The following is a 23,596-nucleotide window of genomic DNA, read 5'->3' on the forward strand; positions in this document are numbered from 1 at the left end:
TAACACACCCAACACCCTTGTAGCATACACTTGAAACTTCAACACTCGAGTTCACGAAGTGAACACACGAGCTAACACTCACCAGCTCACAAATGGAGCACACGCTCAGCTCACAAAGTGGGCACCCAAGATCACTCAACCTGATTTTTCTCACACATTACACTCAAGCTCACCAAGTGAGCGACTCACTTTCCATGCTCACACGCTATGCCCTCCATCCCTATTTATAGGGAGGAGTAGTCGGTGGTGGACGTTTCCACCACATTCTTAATAATAATTTTTTCTTTAATTTTTTTATTTGTAATCATTACCTCCACCGACTTACAAAAAGGAAGAGGCTCGTAGCCTCTTGGTTCTTCTCGACTATTTCCAAGAGTCGGTGATGACTCTACAATCTCCCCCTCATTACCGACTCTTGACTTATGACTCTCAACATTCTTGAAACTTGGTGAATATCTGCACTGGCAAGCCTTTGGTAAATATGTCAGCAACTTGATCTGCTGAAGCGACTGGCTGTAACTGAATATCTCCTTTGAGTACTTTTTCTCTGATAAAATGATGCTCCACCTCTATATGTTTTGTTCGAGCATGGAAAACAGGATTTTCTGCGAGTCTAATTGCACTCTGATTGTCGCAGTATATTCTAACTGCATAATCCACATTTTGTTTGATGTTTTTCAGTAGTCGCATCAACCACACACATTCTTGTGTTGCTTGAGATGCTGCTCTATACTCTGCTTCGTTTGTAGATAGTGAAACTGTCGGCTGTCTCTTACTGCACCATGAAATTGCACCACTTCCAAGACTAAACGTATATCCAGTGGTTGATCTTCGAGTTGATAAGTCTCCAGCATAATCCGCATCATAATGACCAACAACTTGACAAGTTGGTCCCTTCTCATAAAGTATACCAAAGTCAAGGGTTCCTTTGATATACCTTAATATTCTTTTTAGTGCTTCTAAATGTGACTTCCTTGGAGTTTGCATAAACCTGCTCACAACACCAACTGCATAGGTAATGTCTAGTCTTGATAATGTTAAGTAGATTAGGCTTCCAACCAGTTGTCGATACATAGTAACATCGTTCAGCCTGTCTCCTTCATCAACTCTAAGTTTTGCATTTATCTCAATTGGTGTTGAGATAGGTTTGCAACTGAGCATACCATACTTACGTAGTGAGTCATGAGCATACTTCTTTTGACTTAAAAATAATCCTTGAGTTTCGTAATCAATTTCCAATCCAAGGAAGTGTCCCAACTCCCTTAGCTCTTTCATTTCGAATCTCACCGTGAGATGTTCACGAATGAGATTAATTTCTTCATTGTCATCTTCAATAATAATTAAATCATCAACATAAATTAACAAAATAGTAAGTTTCGTACCTTTTGCCTTGACGAAGAGACTTGAATCTGCTGAGGAGACTTGAAATCCATTAAACACCAAAAATTCAGCTATTTTCCCGTACCATGCTCTGGGTGCTTGCTTTAGTCCATAGAGTGTTTTTCTTAACTTGCAGACGTAGTCTGGTTTGTTTGAAGATTTGGATCCTTGAGGCTGCTCCATATAGATTTCATGGTCAAGATGTGCATATAAGAAAGCATTTTTTACATCCATTTGCCATAGCTTCCAGGATTTGCTTGTAGCAATGACTATCAGAATACGTACGGATGTGATCTTCGCAACATGACTAAAAGTTTCTTTAAAGTCAATATTATACTGCTGAGAAAATCCTCTCGCGACTAGTCGAGCCTTATATCTATCAACTTAGCCATTTGTCTTTCTTTTTATTTTGTAAACCCACTTACACGTGATGGACTTTACTTCTGTAGGCTTTGGTACGAGCTCCCAGGTTTCGTTATGCTCCAATGCCTTCATTTCATCTTCCATTGCTGATTGCCACTTTTCAACATCTTTTGCTTCTTCAAAAGAAGTTGACTCGATCACCTCCATGATGGCACAGTCTGCATCTACATACTTCGGATTTGGTTTTGGTATTCTCGTTGATCTTTTTGGTGTTATGGGTGCTACTTCTGGCTCTTCAAATTGTGATGGTCTTTCTTCTTCTGCAGTTCTTTGTTGGATTGGACTGACTCCAGTTCTCCATGGATCTGCTCTTTCTTCTCGTCTTGGGCTATGTTCAGGCGTTTGAACTTGTTTATTTGATCGTGTTGCTTCTTTATCATCTGGCTCAGGTTCTCCTTGATTCATCTCAAATTGTATTTTGTTTTGAACATCTCTCTCAATAACTAGAGAGTCTGGAAGCATCTTCTTCTCTTCTGACCACCACGATGATGCTTCATCGAAGATGACGTCGCGAGAAACATTCCGATATGGATCATATCCAACAAAGACACACCTCTGTGCCTTTTTATCGAACTTATTCCTATGCTGCTCAGAGATAAAAACATAACAAACACAACCAAAAACTCTAAAATAACTCACATATGGCTTCTTTTTATAAAGCATTTCATATGGAGACTTGAAACTAAATTTTGGCATTGGTAGTCGATTAATTACGTGTATAGCGGTGCTGACACACTCGGCCCAAAATCTCGGTGGCATGTTCTTTGCATGCATCATGCTTCGACATGTTTCTGCTATGTTCTTTGAATTTTTACTTAAGTATATTTGTATTAACCTCTACTTGAAACGGGTAAGCACCGAAAAATGTAATGCAATGAGATTTTTAATACTGTAGACACCATGGAATGAGATTGTTCTGTATTTGCACTATATATGTCGTAACATGCATGCTATAAAGTAGCCGAGAACATATGTTATGCTACGAAAATGGCGTCAGTGAAGACCCATCGAGACACTCACCATCGATGGAAAGGTGTAGTGCTAGTATAGTGTCAACGGAGACCATGAGTCATTGCTGATAGGCATCAATGATGACCCATGTGAGTCCTACCCCCCATCCTTAAATGACATGGTTTGTTTTAGCGTTAATGAAGATAATCAAGTCTCCAACCATTTGTCACGCACAGATAATGGTGTTAATGAAAAACCATTGAGTTGACTGCCTGTGAAACAGTTTGGTATAGTGTCAACTGAGGGCATCGAGACTGTGAGTAATATCCTTTATGCAGTGTAAGATGGCATCAAAGAAGACAATCCGTCCATGATGCCTTTACAATTACTACCACTAAATATGAATCTGCTCTGACGAAATACCAGCACATGTCATGTTTTCTTTCGGGCTTAGATCTTCTTTTCTTTTTCTTTTTTCGCCAATGAAAGTGGCACTTTACGAACACTTTCTTTTTTCCACATTGATAAGGACCCAATTTGTTGCAGTACTGTGAGAGTCGGCAACTACAAGTTTGTGGTTGATGGTATGGAGCGTGAAACCCTAAAAAGGAATGTGGCTTATGTATTGCTCATTCTCACCATGATCGGATGGCAGATTTTGTGACCATTCTTGCCAAGTTCACCATACTTTGATTTCCAATACCAGGATATTATTGCGTTAATATTCATTTGGCAACGACGAAGAGTTTTTGTAACTTGTTTGGAGGACAAATATATTAGAGCAAACAAACATTGCATGTAGGGGTTGTTTGGTCAAACTCAATGCCCAAAAAGAAATGGAGGCTAAAATACATAAACAAGCGGCAAATATTGATATTGAAAACCATCTTTCACGAGCTCATGGAGAGCTCCACAAATTGCAACGTTCGGCCAATAGCCCAATCCCGTCTATCACAGGTCCTAGATTGCACCCTTCGCATTGGGAAAGTATTGGATTTCATTTCGCTGCCCAAATTGTTGGTGCCTAACTTATATTTAAGCATGAGCGCTAGTCAGTTCATCTCATAGGCCTTGAAGAATGAACTAAAGAACGAACTGAAATTCCTCGACTGGGTCATTTCTTATACTAAGTTCTTATCTTGGAATTTTGATGGGGCAAGGGTCATTCATTCTATCTACTTATTGCTACGTGTGGTGGAGGCACAACAAAGAGCGGCCTCTTCCCAGGGACAGAGCCAGGGAGGGCAGGGGGCCATGGCCCTTTGTAAAACTTATACGAATTACGACCTATGAAATTAAAAATTTTCAAACATTTCATTTAGTTGGTCGTATGACTGCTATCGAGAACATGATCTCAGCTCTGCCTCTGCCTCTCCTGAGGCCGCAGTGTATGATCTGCTTATCCGAATCAACTGGAAATTAGCCAGCATTTGCACATTTATCCAACGAATGAAGCCTGAGAATCCTAGTCAAGCCATGTAATGGGGAAATGGCCCCATGGCCGAGAGACACCTTCACTCGCCGGCACCATTCACCATGTGGTTGGGAGGCATCCAACCAATCCACCTAGGGCTAGGGACGACCATTGAATATCCCCATCAACATTCATATACGTACCCACCAAGATCCTGCAGTTTGGCAGTCCGAAGATGGACCATGATTAAGTGAAAAAAAAAAAAAAAAATCTAAATTCTCATCTGATGACATTTACAGACAACGTTCTCCTTGCAACCCAAAACCCAATCTGCCTTCTAAATACTGTAACCGCAATTTGATTGCAGAAAGAACAATGAAAAAGGCTTATTAATGGTGTCTGCACATCGATATTTGGGCAACCAGTTTTCCTTTCATTGATTGGCCAATCATTCAATTTATTTGCGGATGTATCTTATTTGTATATAAATATTGGAACTTGCGGTCTCCAGATCCATCGCAGAATCTCATTTTATCAACCTCCAGCAGGCTCAATATTCTAATTTTCTTCTCCTCAAACTCTCACACTCCCCCATTTCTCACGGATGCGTGCGCCATTAGGTGCACGCGACCTATATACCCCTAAAGGAAAAAGAGTACATTTTTGTTAATTATTGAAAAAGAAATGTCTTTTTTATATTTTTTTTGTCCTCACAAAAAAATTTCCTTTTTCAATAATCGGGGATATTTTCGTCACTAGTAATACTGGTGCACACAAAAAATCATACACCAGTATAGCTTACATGGGCACCCCTTAAGTTCTTAACCCAACATAATTAGTGAGGAGAGTCCCACTCCTCTGTCTTCTCATCAGTATTGCCTTGTGCATTTGGGTCGCAGCTAGTGCCAGGGACGTGCCCAAGCACCAAGAGACTAATGGTGATCCACAAATTATACGTATGATGATCTATAACTGAAATTCATATACAAGTCTTCACGTTGGGGATTGCGTTTAGGAAATTCCCCCGTCATTTCCGAGACGTGGAAGGTTCTGAAACAAGGGAATCCATGCTTTCAACTTCATTATACAACTAGTCAAGACATTCTGATGAAAAGCGCAAAAAATAATTGGAAATTATATGTATATGTAATTTTGAGTTGATAATTATGGGTCCGTTAATTCATTTGAGAAAACAAAAGCGGCTCTATACATGGTCGCCATATTCTTAGTAGGGAATCGATTGTTGAAGGAACAAAATTGTGCGTACTATTATAAACGAATTTCTGACCCCTGCGGTGAACATCTTCATTGGTGCTGTTTTAGTGCCACAAGGCTTTTGGCTCCGTTGTTTCATTCCCTCATTGGAAGGCGAAAACAAACTAATGTCAGACAGCCGAAGGTTCTCATTGTGCACTAAGAAGTTAACCCAAAATTAATTCTAACTTCAATACATTTCGGACAAACCTAGACACCTTAATTTTCTCGATGTTTTCTGCGTTTATTTTGAACGAATATATACATTTCGGACAAACCTGTACACTTCTTGGGTGTACAGTTTGGCGCTCAAGAAATGGGTCAAATCCTTAAAAAACAACTTAATATATAACTGATCAGAGTAAAAGGAAAGAGTTTCTGAATTAATTTGGATCAATGTCCCATAAATGATGACGACGTTGATGAAAACTGGCAAAAATTGTAAAGGCCGACTATGCTGGAAATATCAACCACTAAAATAATTCAAAATTTCAACCTAAGTTAATCTCCGGTGAACAACTCAAAGTTACACTGCTAGAAGGACGTCGTGGGAACCTCAAAGAAGCTATATAATGACTAGACTCATGCGTGCTTGCACGTCTTCATAATTTCTTTGAGAATATGATATGTCCATCAAATGACCAGTACATGCATACATGACTACTTCTCTATATAAAGGGGTCCAAATCACTCTTTGTTATCCATAGCCTAGTTCTTCTTCTTCTTCTTCTTCTCCTCGATCGGCTGCTTCCTTTCCTCACCCTCCCAAGCTCCTCTGATCTTGTGCAAAAATGAAGAGCACGACATTCCTCCTCATTCTCATCGTAGCTATTGCCCTCTCCATATGCATAGCGGGTGCCAGAGACCTATCAGAAGACCATCGTAAGGAGCACGAGCATGACCACCGTGAGACGCATTTAGACCATCACCATGAGAAGGATCACAAAGATGGCCACCATCCGCATGGCCCTCATGAGGAGCATCATGAAGTGCATGATCATAGGGATCACAAGGACAATGAGAAGCATGAACACGACAAACACGAGAAGGATCATGACGAGCACGAGCATGAGCACGAACACGAGCACGAGCATGAGCACGAGCACGAACACAAGCACGAGCATGAACATGACAAACGCAAAAAGGAATATCGTAATGAGCATGACCATGACGGACACGAACACAAGGAGGATCATAAAGAGCGCGACGATGGTCATCATCATTGATCATGCTTTGCATGAGAGTAGTGCATCTCAATTGTGTTGAGATGATGCATGCTTTTGTTATCTCATTTGCTTTTGCTATTTGGTTTTTGTCATTGATTATGTTAAATAAGTGAATGCTACACAATTGCAGTTAGACTGCTACATATAATATGAAGGAGTTCAATAAAACAAACCTTTGCCTTCTATCTATGAAATGACTATTTTATTCCCACTCATCTTTGTTGTGAACGCATATCGGCATAGATCTTTTATTCCTAGGTCGACTGAATAGAAAGATTATCTTTACCATCGACTCTCTCTCTCTTTCTCTCTTGAAACTTTCGTTTTCAGCAACCGCATGGAATTTTGTTCCCGCTAGGAAAACACTTAAGCGCCTATTGACGAGTGAGAATAAAAGATGGAAGAGAGTTTATATCTGCCTTCCGATCATGAGACTGTTTCATGAATCTACCTCAAAATTAAGATGAATGTATGGGACACTTGAACCATATTGACATTGTGAATTCTTTTGGTTTACCTTTCCTTGATAGCATATATGGCCATTATCACTTCCTGCCACTTCTCATCAATGTATATGCGTTTATTTTTTATACTGAGAACAATGAAATGTTTGTCCTTCACTGCGACCTGTTATTAAGTTGTTGCACACCTTGACGTTTTGCTTGGTCATAGAAAAGAGGCATCTAATTACACGACAAATTGCTATTTTGGGACGAGATCATACCTGAAAGTACAGATTTTTGTTAAAATGAATGCAAGAAACATACAAAAAAGGTGCCTGATTTGTTTCTGATATCTTTTTCTTATATGTATAAAATATAAATAATATATGGTTATGTTACTTCCACAAGTAACTCTTTTGTGCTTTTCTATGATCATCTTTCGCGTGTGGGTGAACTAGCTACTTATGGAACTTAAAGCATGTGTACTTCCGTGATTGTTTACTTCTATATAAAATCTCCAAATCCGTCACAGTCTCAGTATATCAGTTCAACCTCTGGCTGCCTCACCTATAACCAAGTGGTACCTAGGCGCTACGGACGTGCCCAAACACCTGCACAAGAAGAGATTAATGGTGTGATCATCGACAAATTATAAGATGCTACTCAAATTCACAAGCCCCAAGTTGGCGATCTGTCAAGGAAATTCCACAAACAGAAATTGATTGCCATGAAAGTACGGCGCTACAGGCCTACAGCACACAATGTGATGAAGAAGAAGCTGGAGTGGACTTTGTATTTGTTTAATAAATAAGATATTGACGCGTTGTGTTCACGAGGAGCCACTAATTTGCCAAGCTGAAAAGATACGTGAATAAATCGAGTAAAAGGAAGAGGTTTGGCAGCCGACCGATCTAAAAGCGAAATGCAGATCCACTTCCAACTCGCTCGGGAACGTGATCAGCTGATCTCAACGAGAAGCCACCCCTAACTAAATCTAGGTGTTTTCATGGAGCTGGGGTTCAAAACTGGATCATGGTATCGTCCTTCCTCATTGCTCATGAAATTTATTACCTCTAAGTAGCGAGGAGATGACGACTTGCATTAAGATGAGAAAAGGTGGCGTGCGCCATTTCGTGCGGTACGAGTAAAGGAGCAATGGGTATTCTTGTAATTTTCAAAAAGGAAATGTTTTTTTGTGGTATTTTTTACTTTTCACTATTTTCTTTTTTATCTTCACAACAAGTTTTCTTTTTTCAATGTCAATTAAGAGTATTTTAGTCATTAGCCATAGTGTAGTGTGACACATATAACCCAATAATAGGTGTGGTCCTACTGTCATTTCCAAGACGTGGAAGGCTGAAGCAAGGAAATCATGCTTTCAACTTTCATATATATATAAAGGACAGAATGGTGAATTTAGTTTTTTAGAGTGGTTCAACCATTTAATAATAACCATTACATTCAATATTATAAACAATTAAGTAAAAAACAAGAAGAAAAAAGGTCATAAATATTTTTATCATTCACTTATTTTATACTTTTTTCTCTTTGTTTTTTTCAACCTTTCATCTATTTTAGATAAACGTCACTATATATATATATATATATATATATATATATATATATATATATATATATATATAGATAAAGGGAGAGTTGTGGTACTTCTCAAAAAAAATATTTGGACACTTTTTTTTCAGTGGTCTTTGTGTTTATTTTAGAAGAATATATATATTACGGTATGATCACTTGCCTAAATTGGCAATTTACTCTTCTTAGATGAACCATTTTGGCGCTCAAGAAAAGAATCAAAGTCTTAAAAACAACTTAATTAGTGGCCGGTCCGAGCAAAAGGAAAAAGTTTCTTAATTAATTCGGATCAATGTCCCACAAGTGAAGATGTTGGAAAATGGGAAAGGCCAAACATGCTAACAAGTAAAGGTCAACCATTAAAAGAATTCAATTTTTCAACCAAGTCAATCTCCGGACATCAACTCAAAAGTTAACTTCTAAGAGTACGTCGTGGGAACCTCATGGAAGCAATATGATTCACACTCATGCGTGCTTTCACGTCTTCATTTTTTTGAGAATATGCTATGCCAAATTACTAGTACAACACCGCTACTTCTCTATATAAAGGAGTCCACATCGCTCTTTGTTATCCATTCGCAAATTCCTCTTCTTCTCGGCTGCTTCCTTTCCTCACCCTCCCAAGCTCCTCTAATCTTGTGCGAAAAATGAAGAGCACAACATTCCTCCTCATCTTCACCGTAGCTATTGCCCTCCCCATATGCATAGCGGGTGCCAGAGACCTACCTAAAGATCATCGTAAGAAGCATGAGCGTGGCCACCATGAGACGCATTTAGACCATCACCATGAGAAGAAGGAACACAAAGATGGCCACCATGATACCATCCGCATGGTGTTGGCAAACATAATGTGGGCCCTAAATATAACTCAGCTACAAACTCGAATTTATGCAAAGAAAATCCAGCAGAGTCTCGACGTCCAAACTGATACTCAATAATAACTTGGCAAAGTATACTTGAACAAGTAAACTATTTATTCATCAAACTAGATATTACAAAAGAGGGCTTAAGAAAACTCACCTCGACTCGCGCAGTGAGCTAACACACCCAACACCCTTGTAGCATACACTTGAAACTTCAACACTCGAGTTCACGAAGTGAACACACGAGCTAACACTCACCAGCTCACAAATGGAGCACACGCTCAGCTCACAAAGTGGGCACCCAAGATCACTCAACCTGATTTTTCTCACACATTACACTCAAGCTCACCAAGTGAGCGACTCACTTTCCATGCTCACACGCTATGCCCTCCATCCCTATTTATAGGGAGGAGTAGTCGGTGGTGGACGTTTCCACCACATTCTTAATAATAATTTTTTCTTTAATTTTTTTATTTGTAATCATTACCTCCACCGACTTACAAAAAGGAAGAGGCTCGTAGCCTCTTGGTTCTTCTCGACTATTTCCAAGAGTCGGTGATGACTCTACAATCTCCCCCTCATTACCGACTCTTGACTTATGACTCTCAACATTCTTGAAACTTGGTGAATATCTGCACTGGCAAGCCTTTGGTAAATATGTCAGCAACTTGATCTGCTGAAGCGACTGGCTGTAACTGAATATCTCCTTTGAGTACTTTTTCTCTGATAAAATGATGCTCCACCTCTATATGTTTTGTTCGAGCATGGAAAACAGGATTTTCTGCGAGTCTAATTGCACTCTGATTGTCGCAGTATATTCTAACTGCATAATCCACATTTTGTTTGATGTTTTTCAGTAGTCGCATCAACCACACACATTCTTGTGTTGCTTGAGATGCTGCTCTATACTCTGCTTCGTTTGTAGATAGTGAAACTGTCGGCTGTCTCTTACTGCACCATGAAATTGCACCACTTCCAAGACTAAACGTATATCCAGTGGTTGATCTTCGAGTTGATAAGTCTCCAGCATAATCCGCATCATAATGACCAACAACTTGACAAGTTGGTCCCTTCTCATAAAGTATACCAAAGTCAAGGGTTCCTTTGATATACCTTAATATTCTTTTTAGTGCTTCTAAATGTGACTTCCTTGGAGTTTGCATAAACCTGCTCACAACACCAACTGCATAGGTAATGTCTAGTCTTGATAATGTTAAGTAGATTAGGCTTCCAACCAGTTGTCGATACATAGTAACATCGTTCAGCCTGTCTCCTTCATCAACTCTAAGTTTTGCATTTATCTCAATTGGTGTTGAGATAGGTTTGCAACTGAGCATACCATACTTACGTAGTGAGTCATGAGCATACTTCTTTTGACTTAAAAATAATCCTTGAGTTTCGTAATCAATTTCCAATCCAAGGAAGTGTCCCAACTCCCTTAGCTCTTTCATTTCGAATCTCACCGTGAGATGTTCACGAATGAGATTAATTTCTTCATTGTCATCTTCAATAATAATTAAATCATCAACATAAATTAACAAAATAGTAAGTTTCGTACCTTTTGCCTTGACGAAGAGACTTGAATCTGCTGAGGAGACTTGAAATCCATTAAACACCAAAAATTCAGCTATTTTCCCGTACCATGCTCTGGGTGCTTGCTTTAGTCCATAGAGTGTTTTTCTTAACTTGCAGACGTAGTCTGGTTTGTTTGAAGATTTGGATCCTTGAGGCTGCTCCATATAGATTTCATGGTCAAGATGTGCATATAAGAAAGCATTTTTTACATCCATTTGCCATAGCTTCCAGGATTTGCTTGTAGCAATGACTATCAGAATACGTACGGATGTGATCTTCGCAACATGACTAAAAGTTTCTTTAAAGTCAATATTATACTGCTGAGAAAATCCTCTCGCGACTAGTCGAGCCTTATATCTATCAACTTAGCCATTTGTCTTTCTTTTTATTTTGTAAACCCACTTACACGTGATGGACTTTACTTCTGTAGGCTTTGGTACGAGCTCCCAGGTTTCGTTATGCTCCAATGCCTTCATTTCATCTTCCATTGCTGATTGCCACTTTTCAACATCTTTTGCTTCTTCAAAAGAAGTTGACTCGATCACCTCCATGATGGCACAGTCTGCATCTACATACTTCGGATTTGGTTTTGGTATTCTCGTTGATCTTTTTGGTGTTATGGGTGCTACTTCTGGCTCTTCAAATTGTGATGGTCTTTCTTCTTCTGCAGTTCTTTGTTGGATTGGACTGACTCCAGTTCTCCATGGATCTGCTCTTTCTTCTCGTCTTGGGCTATGTTCAGGCGTTTGAACTTGTTTATTTGATCGTGTTGCTTCTTTATCATCTGGCTCAGGTTCTCCTTGATTCATCTCAAATTGTATTTTGTTTTGAACATCTCTCTCAATAACTAGAGAGTCTGGAAGCATCTTCTTCTCTTCTGACCACCACGATGATGCTTCATCGAAGATGACGTCGCGAGAAACATTCCGATATGGATCATATCCAACAAAGACACACCTCTGTGCCTTTTTATCGAACTTATTCCTATGCTGCTCAGAGATAAAAACATAACAAACACAACCAAAAACTCTAAAATAACTCACATATGGCTTCTTTTTATAAAGCATTTCATATGGAGACTTGAAACTAAATTTTGGCATTGGTAGTCGATTAATTACGTGTATAGCGGTGCTGACACACTCGGCCCAAAATCTCGGTGGCATGTTCTTTGCATGCATCATGCTTCGACATGTTTCTGCTATGTTCTTTGAATTTTTACTTAAGTATATTTGTATTAACCTCTACTTGAAACGGGTAAGCACCGAAAAATGTAATGCAATGAGATTTTTAATACTGTAGACACCATGGAATGAGATTGTTCTGTATTTGCACTATATATGTCGTAACATGCATGCTATAAAGTAGCCGAGAACATATGTTATGCTACGAAAATGGCGTCAGTGAAGACCCATCGAGACACTCACCATCGATGGAAAGGTGTAGTGCTAGTATAGTGTCAACGGAGACCATGAGTCATTGCTGATAGGCATCAATGATGACCCATGTGAGTCCTACCCCCCATCCTTAAATGACATGGTTTGTTTTAGCGTTAATGAAGATAATCAAGTCTCCAACCATTTGTCACGCACAGATAATGGTGTTAATGAAAAACCATTGAGTTGACTGCCTGTGAAACAGTTTGGTATAGTGTCAACTGAGGGCATCGAGACTGTGAGTAATATCCTTTATGCAGTGTAAGATGGCATCAAAGAAGACAATCCGTCCATGATGCCTTTACAATTACTACCACTAAATATGAATCTGCTCTGACGAAATACCAGCACATGTCATGTTTTCTTTCGGGCTTAGATCTTCTTTTCTTTTTCTTTTTTCGCCAATGAAAGTGGCACTTTACGAACACTTTCTTTTTTCCACATTGATAAGGACCCAATTTGTTGCAGTACTGTGAGAGTCGGCAACTACAAGTTTGTGGTTGATGGTATGGAGCGTGAAACCCTAAAAAGGAATGTGGCTTATGTATTGCTCATTCTCACCATGATCGGATGGCAGATTTTGTGACCATTCTTGCCAAGTTCACCATACTTTGATTTCCAATACCAGGATATTATTGCGTTAATATTCATTTGGCAACGACGAAGAGTTTTTGTAACTTGTTTGGAGGACAAATATATTAGAGCAAACAAACATTGCATGTAGGGGTTGTTTGGTCAAACTCAATGCCCAAAAAGAAATGGAGGCTAAAATACATAAACAAGCGGCAAATATTGATATTGAAAACCATCTTTCACGAGCTCATGGAGAGCTCCACAAATTGCAACGTTCGGCCAATAGCCCAATCCCGTCTATCACAGGTCCTAGATTGCACCCTTCGCATTGGGAAAGTATTGGATTTCATTTCGCTGCCCAAATTGTTGGTGCCTAACTTATATTTAAGCATGAGCGCTAGTCAGTTCATCTCATAGGCCTTGAAGAATGAACTAAAGAACGAACTGAAATTCCTCGACTGGGTCATTTCTTATACTAAGTTCTTATCTTGGAATTTTGATGGGGCAAGGGTCATTCATTCTATCTACTTATTGCTACGTGTGGTGGAGGCACAACAAAGAGCGGCCTCTTCCCAGGGACAGAGCCAGGGAGGGCAGGGGGCCATGGCCCTTTGTAAAACTTATACGAATTACGACCTATGAAATTAAAAATTTTCAAACATTTCATTTAGTTGGTCGTATGACTGCTATCGAGAACATGATCTCAGCTCTGCCTCTGCCTCTCCTGAGGCCGCAGTGTATGATCTGCTTATCCGAATCAACTGGAAATTAGCCAGCATTTGCACATTTATCCAACGAATGAAGCCTGAGAATCCTAGTCAAGCCATGTAATGGGGAAATGGCCCCATGGCCGAGAGACACCTTCACTCGCCGGCACCATTCACCATGTGGTTGGGAGGCATCCAACCAATCCACCTAGGGCTAGGGACGACCATTGAATATCCCCATCAACATTCATATACGTACCCACCAAGATCCTGCAGTTTGGCAGTCCGAAGATGGACCATGATTAAGTGAAAAAAAAAAAAAAAATCTAAATTCTCATCTGATGACATTTACAGACAACGTTCTCCTTGCAACCCAAAACCCAATCTGCCTTCTAAATACTGTAACCGCAATTTGATTGCAGAAAGAACAATGAAAAAGGCTTATTAATGGTGTCTGCACATCGATATTTGGGCAACCAGTTTTCCTTTCATTGATTGGCCAATCATTCAATTTATTTGCGGATGTATCTTATTTGTATATAAATATTGGAACTTGCGGTCTCCAGATCCATCGCAGAATCTCATTTTATCAACCTCCAGCAGGCTCAATATTCTAATTTTCTTCTCCTCAAACTCTCACACTCCCCCATTTCTCACGGATGCGTGCGCCATTAGGTGCACGCGACCTATATACCCCTAAAGGAAAAAGAGTACATTTTTGTTAATTATTGAAAAAGAAATGTCTTTTTTATATTTTTTTTGTCCTCACAAAAAAATTTCCTTTTTCAATAATCGGGGATATTTTCGTCACTAGTAATACTGGTGCACACAAAAAATCATACACCAGTATAGCTTACATGGGCACCCCTTAAGTTCTTAACCCAACATAATTAGTGAGGAGAGTCCCACTCCTCTGTCTTCTCATCAGTATTGCCTTGTGCATTTGGGTCGCAGCTAGTGCCAGGGACGTGCCCAAGCACCAAGAGACTAATGGTGATCCACAAATTATACGTATGATGATCTATAACTGAAATTCATATACAAGTCTTCACGTTGGGGATTGCGTTTAGGAAATTCCCCCGTCATTTCCGAGACGTGGAAGGTTCTGAAACAAGGGAATCCATGCTTTCAACTTCATTATACAACTAGTCAAGACATTCTGATGAAAAGCGCAAAAAATAATTGGAAATTATATGTATATGTAATTTTGAGTTGATAATTATGGGTCCGTTAATTCATTTGAGAAAACAAAAGCGGCTCTATACATGGTCGCCATATTCTTAGTAGGGAATCGATTGTTGAAGGAACAAAATTGTGCGTACTATTATAAACGAATTTCTGACCCCTGCGGTGAACATCTTCATTGGTGCTGTTTTAGTGCCACAAGGCTTTTGGCTCCGTTGTTTCATTCCCTCATTGGAAGGCGAAAACAAACTAATGTCAGACAGCCGAAGGTTCTCATTGTGCACTAAGAAGTTAACCCAAAATTAATTCTAACTTCAATACATTTCGGACAAACCTAGACACCTTAATTTTCTCGATGTTTTCTGCGTTTATTTTGAACGAATATATACATTTCGGACAAACCTGTACACTTCTTGGGTGTACAGTTTGGCGCTCAAGAAATGGGTCAAATCCTTAAAAAACAACTTAATATATAACTGATCAGAGTAAAAGGAAAGAGTTTCTGAATTAATTTGGATCAATGTCCCATAAATGATGACGACGTTGATGAAAACTGGCAAAAATTGTAAAGGCCGACTATGCTGGAAATATCAACCACTAAAATAATTCAAAATTTCAACCTAAGTTAATCTCCGGTGAACAACTCAAAGTTACACTGCTAGAAGGACGTCGTGGGAACCTCAAAGAAGCTATATAATGATTAGACTCATGCGTGCTTGCACGTCTTCATAATTTCTTTGAGAATATGATATGTCCATCAAATGACCAGTACATGCATACATGACTACTTCTCTATATAAAGGGGTCCAAATCACTCTTTGTTATCCATAGCCTAGTTCTTCTTCTTCTTCTTCTTCTCCTCGATCGGCTGCTTCCTTTCCTCACCCTCCCAAGCTCCTCTGATCTTGTGCAAAAATGAAGAGCACGACATTCCTCCTCATTCTCATCGTAGCTATTGCCCTCTCCATATGCATAGCGGGTGCCAGAGACCTATCAGAAGACCATCGTAAGGAGCACGAGCATGACCACCGTGAGACGCATTTAGACCATCACCATGAGAAGGATCACAAAGATGGCCACCATCCGCATGGCCCTCATGAGGAGCATCATGAAGTGCATGATCATAGGGATCACAAGGACAATGAGAAGCATGAACACGACAAACACGAGAAGGATCATGACGAGCACGAGCATGAGCACGAACACGAGCACGAGCACGAGCATGAGCACGAGCACGAACACAAGCACGAGCATGAACATGACAAACGCAAAAAGGAATATCGTAATGAGCATGACCATGACGGACACGAACACAAGGAGGATCATAAAGAGCGCGACGATGGTCATCATCATTGATCATGCTTTGCATGAGAGTAGTGCATCTCAATTGTGTTGAGATGATGCATGCTTTTGTTATCTCATTTGCTTTTGCTATTTGGTTTTTGTCATTGATTATGTTAAATAAGTGAATGCTACACAATTGCAGTTAGACTGCTACATATAATATGAAGGAGTTCAATAAAACAAACCTTTGCCTTCTATCTATGAAATGACTATTTTATTCCCACTCATCTTTGTTGTGAACGCATATCGGCATAGATCTTTTATTCCTAGGTCGACTGAATAGAAAGATTATCTTTACCATCGACTCTCTCTCTCTTTCTCTCTTGAAACTTTCGTTTTCAGCAACCGCATGGAATTTTGTTCCCGCTAGGAAAACACTTAAGCGCCTATTGACGAGTGAGAATAAAAGATGGAAGAGAGTTTATATCTGCCTTCCGATCATGAGACTGTTTCATGAATCTACCTCAAAATTAAGATGAATGTATGGGACACTTGAACCATATTGACATTGTGAATTCTTTTGGTTTACCTTTCCTTGATAGCATATATGGCCATTATCACTTCCTGCCACTTCTCATCAATGTATATGCGTTTATTTTTTATACTGAGAACAACGAAATGTTTGTCCTTCACTGCGACCTGTTATTAAGTTGTTGCACACCTTGACGTTTTGCTTGGTCATAGAAAAGAGGCATCTAATTACACGACAAATTGCTATTTTGGGACGAGATCATACCTGAAAGTACAGATTTTTGTTAAAATGAATGCAAGAAACATACAAAAAAGGTGCCTGATTTGTTTCTGATATCTTTTTCTTATATGTATAAAATATAAATAATATATGGTTATGTTACTTCCACAAGTAACTCTTTTGTGCTTTTCTATGATCATCTTTCGCGTGTGGGTGAACTAGCTACTTATGGAACTTAAAGCATGTGTACTTCCGTGATTGTTTACTTCTATATAAAATCTCCAAATCCGTCACAGTCTCAGTATATCAGTTCAACCTCTGGCTGCCTCACCTATAACCAAGTGGTACCTAGGCGCTACGGACGTGCCCAAACACCTGCACAAGAAGAGATTAATGGTGTGATCATCGACAAATTATAAGATGCTACTCAAATTCACAAGCCCCAAGTTGGCGATCTGTCAAGGAAATTCCACAAACAGAAATTGATTGCCATGAAAGTACGGCGCTACAGGCCTACAGCACACAATGTGATGAAGAAGAAGCTGGAGTGGACTTTGTATTTGTTTAATAAATAAGATATTGACGCGTTGTGTTCACGAGGAGCCACTAATTTGCCAAGCTGAAAAGATACGTGAATAAATCGAGTAAAAGGAAGAGGTTTGGCAGCCGACCGATCTAAAAGCGAAATGCAGATCCACTTCCAACTCGCTCGGGAACGTGATCAGCTGATCTCAACGAGAAGCCACCCATAACTAAATCTAGGTGTTTTCATGGACCTGGGGTTCAAAACTGGATCATGGTATCGTCCTCCCTCATTGCTCATGAAATTTATTACCTCGAAGTAGCGAGGAGGTGACGACTTGCATTAAGATGAGAAAAGGTGGCGTCCGCCATTTCGTACGGTACGCAGTGAAGGAGCAATGGGTATTTTTGTAATTTTTAAAAAGAAATGTCTTTTGTAGTATTTTTTACTTTTCACTATTTTCTTTTTTATCTTCACAACAAGTTTTTTTTTTTCAATGTCAAATAAAAGTATTTTAATCATTAGCCACACTGTGACACATATAACCCAATAATAGGTGTGGTCCTACTGTCATTTCCAAGATGTGAAAGGTTGAAACAAGGAACTCTTGCTTTCAACTTTCACACATATATATATATATATATATATATATATATATATATATATATATATATACTTTTTTCTCTTTGTTTTTTTCAACATAAACGTCACAATATATATATATATATATATATATATATATATATATATATATATATATATATATATATATATATATATATAATATATATATATATATATATATATATATATATATAAAGGGAGAGTTGTGGTACTTCTCAAAAAAAATATTTGAACACTTTTTTTTCAGTGGTCTTTGTGTTTATTTTAGAAGAATATATATATTACGGTATGATCACTTGCCTAAATTGGCAATTTACTCTTCTTAGATGAACCATTTTGGCGCTCAAGAAAAGAATCAAAGTCTTAAAAACAACTTAATAAGTGGCCGGTCCGAGCAAAAGGGAAAGTTTATTAATTAATTCGGATCAATGTCCCACAAGTGAAGATGTTGAAAAATGGGAAAGGCCAAACATGCTAACAAGAAAAGGTGAACCATTAAAAGAATTCAAATTTTCAACCAAGTCAATCTCCGGACATCAACTCAAAAGTTAAATTCTAAGAGTACGTCGTGGGAACCTCAATAGAAGCAATAAGATTCACACTCATGCGTGCTTTCACGTCTTCGTTTTTTTGAGAATATGCTATGTCAACCAAATTACTAGTACAACATCGCTACTTCTCTATATAAAGGAGTCCACTTTGCTCTTTGTTATCTATTCGCAAATTCTTCTTCTTCTCGGCTGCTTCCTTTCCTCACCCTCCCAAGCTCCTGTGATCTTGTGCGAAAAATGAAGAGCACAACATTCCTCCTCATCCTCATCGTAGCTATTGCCCTCTCCATATGCATAGCGGGTGCCAGAGACCTACCCGAAGACCATCGTAAGAAGCACGAGCGTGGCCACCATGAGACGCATTTAGACCATCACCATGAGAAGGATCACAAAGATGGCCACCATCCCCATGGCCCACATGAGGAGCATCATGAAGTGCATGATCATAGGAATCACAAGGACAATGAGAAACATGAACATGACAAATGCGAGAAGGATCATAATGAGCATGACAAACATAAAGAGCACGACGATGACAAACATAAGCAGCATCACGAGGTTCATGACGATGAGAAACACAAGAAGGATCATAAGACTAAGCATGACGATGACAAACACACAAAGCATCATAAAGAGCATGATGATGACAGACATAAGAACGAACACAAGGATCATCATGATGAGAAACACAAGAAGGATCATAATGAGCATCATGATAACAAACATAAGCATGCTCACAAGAGGCACGATGATGACCATTATAAGAGGGATCATAGGGAGCATGATGGCCGTCATTATTGATCGTGCTTCGCATGAGAGAAGTGCATCTCTATTGTGTTGAGCGGCATGCCTTTGTTGTCTGATTTGCTTTTGCTCTTTGGTTTTTGTCTATTATTATGTTAAATAAGTGAAGGCTTACAATTGCAGTGAGACTGCTAAATATAATATGAAGGAGTTCAATAAAACAAGCCTTCGCCTTTTATCTATGAAATGATTATTTTATTCTTGCTCGTCCTTGTTGTCGATGCATATCGGCATATATCTTTTATTCTTAGATTGACTGTATAGAAAGACTATCTTTTCCGTTGACTCTGTCTCCTGAAACCTTCATTTGTGGCAACAACCAAGGATTTTGTTCCCGCTCTTAAAACACTTAGGGGCCATTGGATATAATTAGGAGCAACACAACAGAGTTTCAGAGTTTCATGAATTTTTTACTTTAAAATTGGGGTTGATTCATGGAGGCACTTGTTAAGTGTTTCCTAAATCTACTTCCAATTTGAAGAGGGACTCATGGAATATTCACATCGCAGGTGGCATTATGAACAACTTATGAGTGTTTCATGAATCTACCTCCATTACAAGACACTTGTTCAAGTATTCCATGAATGTTTCTAAAATTTGAGGCAGGTTCATGTGATATTTGCACATTATTTCTAATGCCAAACAATCCCTAAAGGGCTACCATGGCTGTCAAGGGTCTCTCTCGCAGGTAGCCAACACATAAATAACTAAAATGTCCATGAGGTTTTGCTACGTAAAAAAGCAATTTATGTGGGGTTGTGCCTCCACCACGAGGCCCGGGGCCCATGCAAGGGCATTCTGCATCCTGTTGGTTGCCATGCCTACCTTGGGCCAGCATGGCTCATCCTTGGGCCATGTTAATGCTAGGTAAAATACAAGATATGCACTTCAATACATGAAACGTATTGAAAGGTGTCCTGTCATTGATTTGCATAATTTTCTCTGTTTTTTTAACTCGATTTAATAAAGGTGGAGTATCTTTGCATATATAATGAATTTTTACTGAAGTATATTTGTATTAACCTTTACTTGAAAGGGGTGAGCCGTAAGCACCAAAAAATGTAATGCAATGAGATTATTAATACTGTAGACAGCGTGAAATGAGGTTGTTCTGTATTTGCACTATATATGTCGTAACATGCATGCTATATGTGCAACCGAAACATATGTAATGCTGCGAAAATGGCGTCAATGAAGACCCATCGAATCACTCACCACCGATGGAAAGGTGTAGTACTAGTATAGTGTCAACGGAGACAATGAGAGTCTTTGCTCATATGTGACGCACAAAATTTAGCATCAATGAAAACCCATGTGAGCTCCCCCCATCCTCTCTTAGAAATGTCTTTTTCACTTTTTTTTTTCGACTTTTTTTCTCCTCGCAAAAAATTTTCTTTTTCCAACAATCGGAGATATTTTCGTGATTCGTGATACTGACACACAAAAAAGTCATACACCAGTATGCCCTACATGGCCACCCCTTGACCGAACATAATTAGTGAGGAGAGTTCCAGTCATATTTCTTCTCATCATTCTAAGTCCGATGCATGTATTGCCTTGTGCACTTGGGTCGCAGCTAGTGCCAGGGACGTCTCAAGCACCTCCACAAGAAGTGACTCATGGTGATCCACAGATTATATGTATGATCTATAACAGAAATTCATATACAAGTCTTCACGTTGGGGATTACGTTTAGGAAATTCCACTGTCATTTCCGAGACGTGGAAGGTTCTGAAGCAAGGGAATCCATGCTTCCAACTTCCTTATACAACTAGTCAAGACATTCTGATGAAAAGCGCAAAAAATAATTGGAAATTATATGTATATATAATTTTGAATTGATAATTATGGGACCTTTAATTCATTTGAGAAAATCAAACGGCTCTACACATGGTCGCCATATTAGTGGTCAGTTAAGCAAGTATTGACAGTTGGCACGGATTAGCTACCGCCATCTCTGGTGTTAAGATGGCACCAGTCTGTTCTCATTGTGCACTAAGAAGTTAAAGAATGGTAAAAAGCTTTTCGCGTTAACCCAAAATTAATTCTAACTTCAATACATCTCGGACAAACCTGGACACCTTATTTTTCTTAATGTTTTTTGCGTTTATTTTAAAAGAATATATACATTTAGGTATGATCACGAGCCTAAATTGCCAATTTACACTTCATAGGTGTACAATTTTGGCGCTCAAGAAATGGGCCAAATCCTTCAAAAACAACTTAATATATAACTGGTCCGAGTAAAAGGAAAGTGTTTCTGAATTAATTTGGATCAAGGTCCCATAAATGATGATGATGTTGATGAAAACTGGCAAAAATTGTAAAGGCCGAGTTTGGTGACAAAGAAATATCAACCACTAAAATAATTCAAAATTTCAACCTAAGTCAATCTCCGGTGAACAACTCAAAGTTACACTTCCAGAAGGACGTCGTGTATCCTCAAAGAAGCTATATAATTATTAGACTCATGTGTGCTTGCATGTCCTCATAATTTCTTTGAGAATATCATATGTCCATCAAATCACTGGTACATGCATACAAGGCCACTTCTCTATATAAAGCGGTCCAAATCAATCTTTGTTTTCCACAGCCTCGCAAATTCCCCTTCCTCTTCTTCTTCTCGATCGTCTGCTTCCTTTCCTCACCCTCCCAAACTCCTTTGATCTTTGGCAAAAAATGAGGTGCACAACGTTATTCCTCATCCTCATCGTAACCATTGCCCTTTCCATATGCCTAGCGGCAGCTACAGACCTACCCCAAGACCATCGTGAGAAGCACGAGCATGGCCACAGTGAGGCGCATTAGACATCACCACAAGAAGGATGACAAAGATGACCACCATCTGCATCACCCACATGTGGATCATCATGAAGCGCATGATCATAGGGATCACAAGGACAACGAGAAGCATGAACATGACAAACGCAAGAAGGAATATCTAATGAGCATGACCATGACGAGCACAAGGATCACAAAGGGCACAACGATGACAAACATAAGCAGCATCACGAGGTGCATGACGATGAGAAACACAAGAAGGATCATAAGACGAAGGATCATAAGACTAAGCATGACGACGACAAACACGAAAAGCATCATAAAGAGCATGATGATGACAGACATAAGAAAGAACACAAGGATCATCATGATGAGAAACACAAGAAGGATCATAATGAGCATCATGATAACAAACATGAGCCAGCTCACAAGAGGCACGATGATGACCATTATAAGAGGGATCATAAGGAGCATGATGGCCATCATTATTGATCGTACTTTGCATGACAATAGCGCATCTCTACTGTGTTGAGCTGCATGCTTTTGTTGACTGATTTGCTTTTGCTATCTGGTTTTTTGTCAATGATTATGTTAAATAAGTGAATGCTACACAATTGCAGTGAGACTGCTACATATAATATGAAGGAGTTCAATGAAAGAAGCCTTTACCTTCCATCTATAGAATTACTATTTTATTCTCTCTCGTCCTTGTTGTTGATGCATATCGGCACATATCTTTTATTCCTAGATAGACTGTATAGAAAGACTATTTTTACCATCGACTCTCCCTCTCTTTCTCTCTTCAAACTTCCGTTTTTAGCAACCACAAGGAATTTTGTTCCCGCTCTCGAAACACTTAGGGGCCATTTAACATTAGGAACAACATGGGACACTTTTTCATGAATCTACATCAAAATTAGGGTACAATTATGGGACACTTAAAACATACTGACTTGTTGATATTGTGAGTTCTCTTTGTTGACCTTTCCTTGATAGCATATATGTCCATTATCAGTTCTGGCCACTTCTCATCAACATACAAGCGTTTATTTTCGATCCTGAGATCAACGAAATATTTGTCCTTCACTCCGACCTGTTATTAAGTTGTTGTACACGTTGAACAGCAGCACGCATCTTACTTCTATATAAAGTGTCCGAATCCGTCAGTCTCTGTATGTCAGTTCAACCTCTGGCTGCCTCACCTATAACCAAGTAGTAGCTAGGTGCTAGGGACGTGCCCAAACACTTGCATGAGAAGAGA

The 23,596-nt window shown here is 39.2% G+C and overlaps 1 protein-coding gene across 1 annotated transcript; it reads left to right on the top strand.

Moving 5' to 3' along the window:
- Positions 1-18,987: 18,987 nt before the first annotated feature.
- LOC116253238 (uncharacterized) lies at positions 18,988-19,551 on the top strand. The gene has a single exon (XM_031628004.1). The coding sequence runs from the start codon at positions 18,988-18,990 to the stop codon at positions 19,549-19,551; it is 564 nt and encodes a 187-aa protein (XP_031483864.1).
- Positions 19,552-23,596: the final 4,045 nt, after the last annotated feature.

Source organism: Nymphaea colorata, chromosome 4 (genome assembly GCF_008831285.2).
Source record: "Nymphaea colorata isolate Beijing-Zhang1983 chromosome 4, ASM883128v2, whole genome shotgun sequence".
NCBI lineage: Eukaryota > Viridiplantae > Streptophyta > Magnoliopsida > Nymphaeales > Nymphaeaceae > Nymphaea > Nymphaea colorata.

Coding starts and splice junctions, on each gene's coding strand:
- LOC116253238 (XM_031628004.1), top strand. CDS start 18,988: ATGAAGAGCACAACATTCCTCCTCATCCTCATCGTAGCTATTGCCCTC.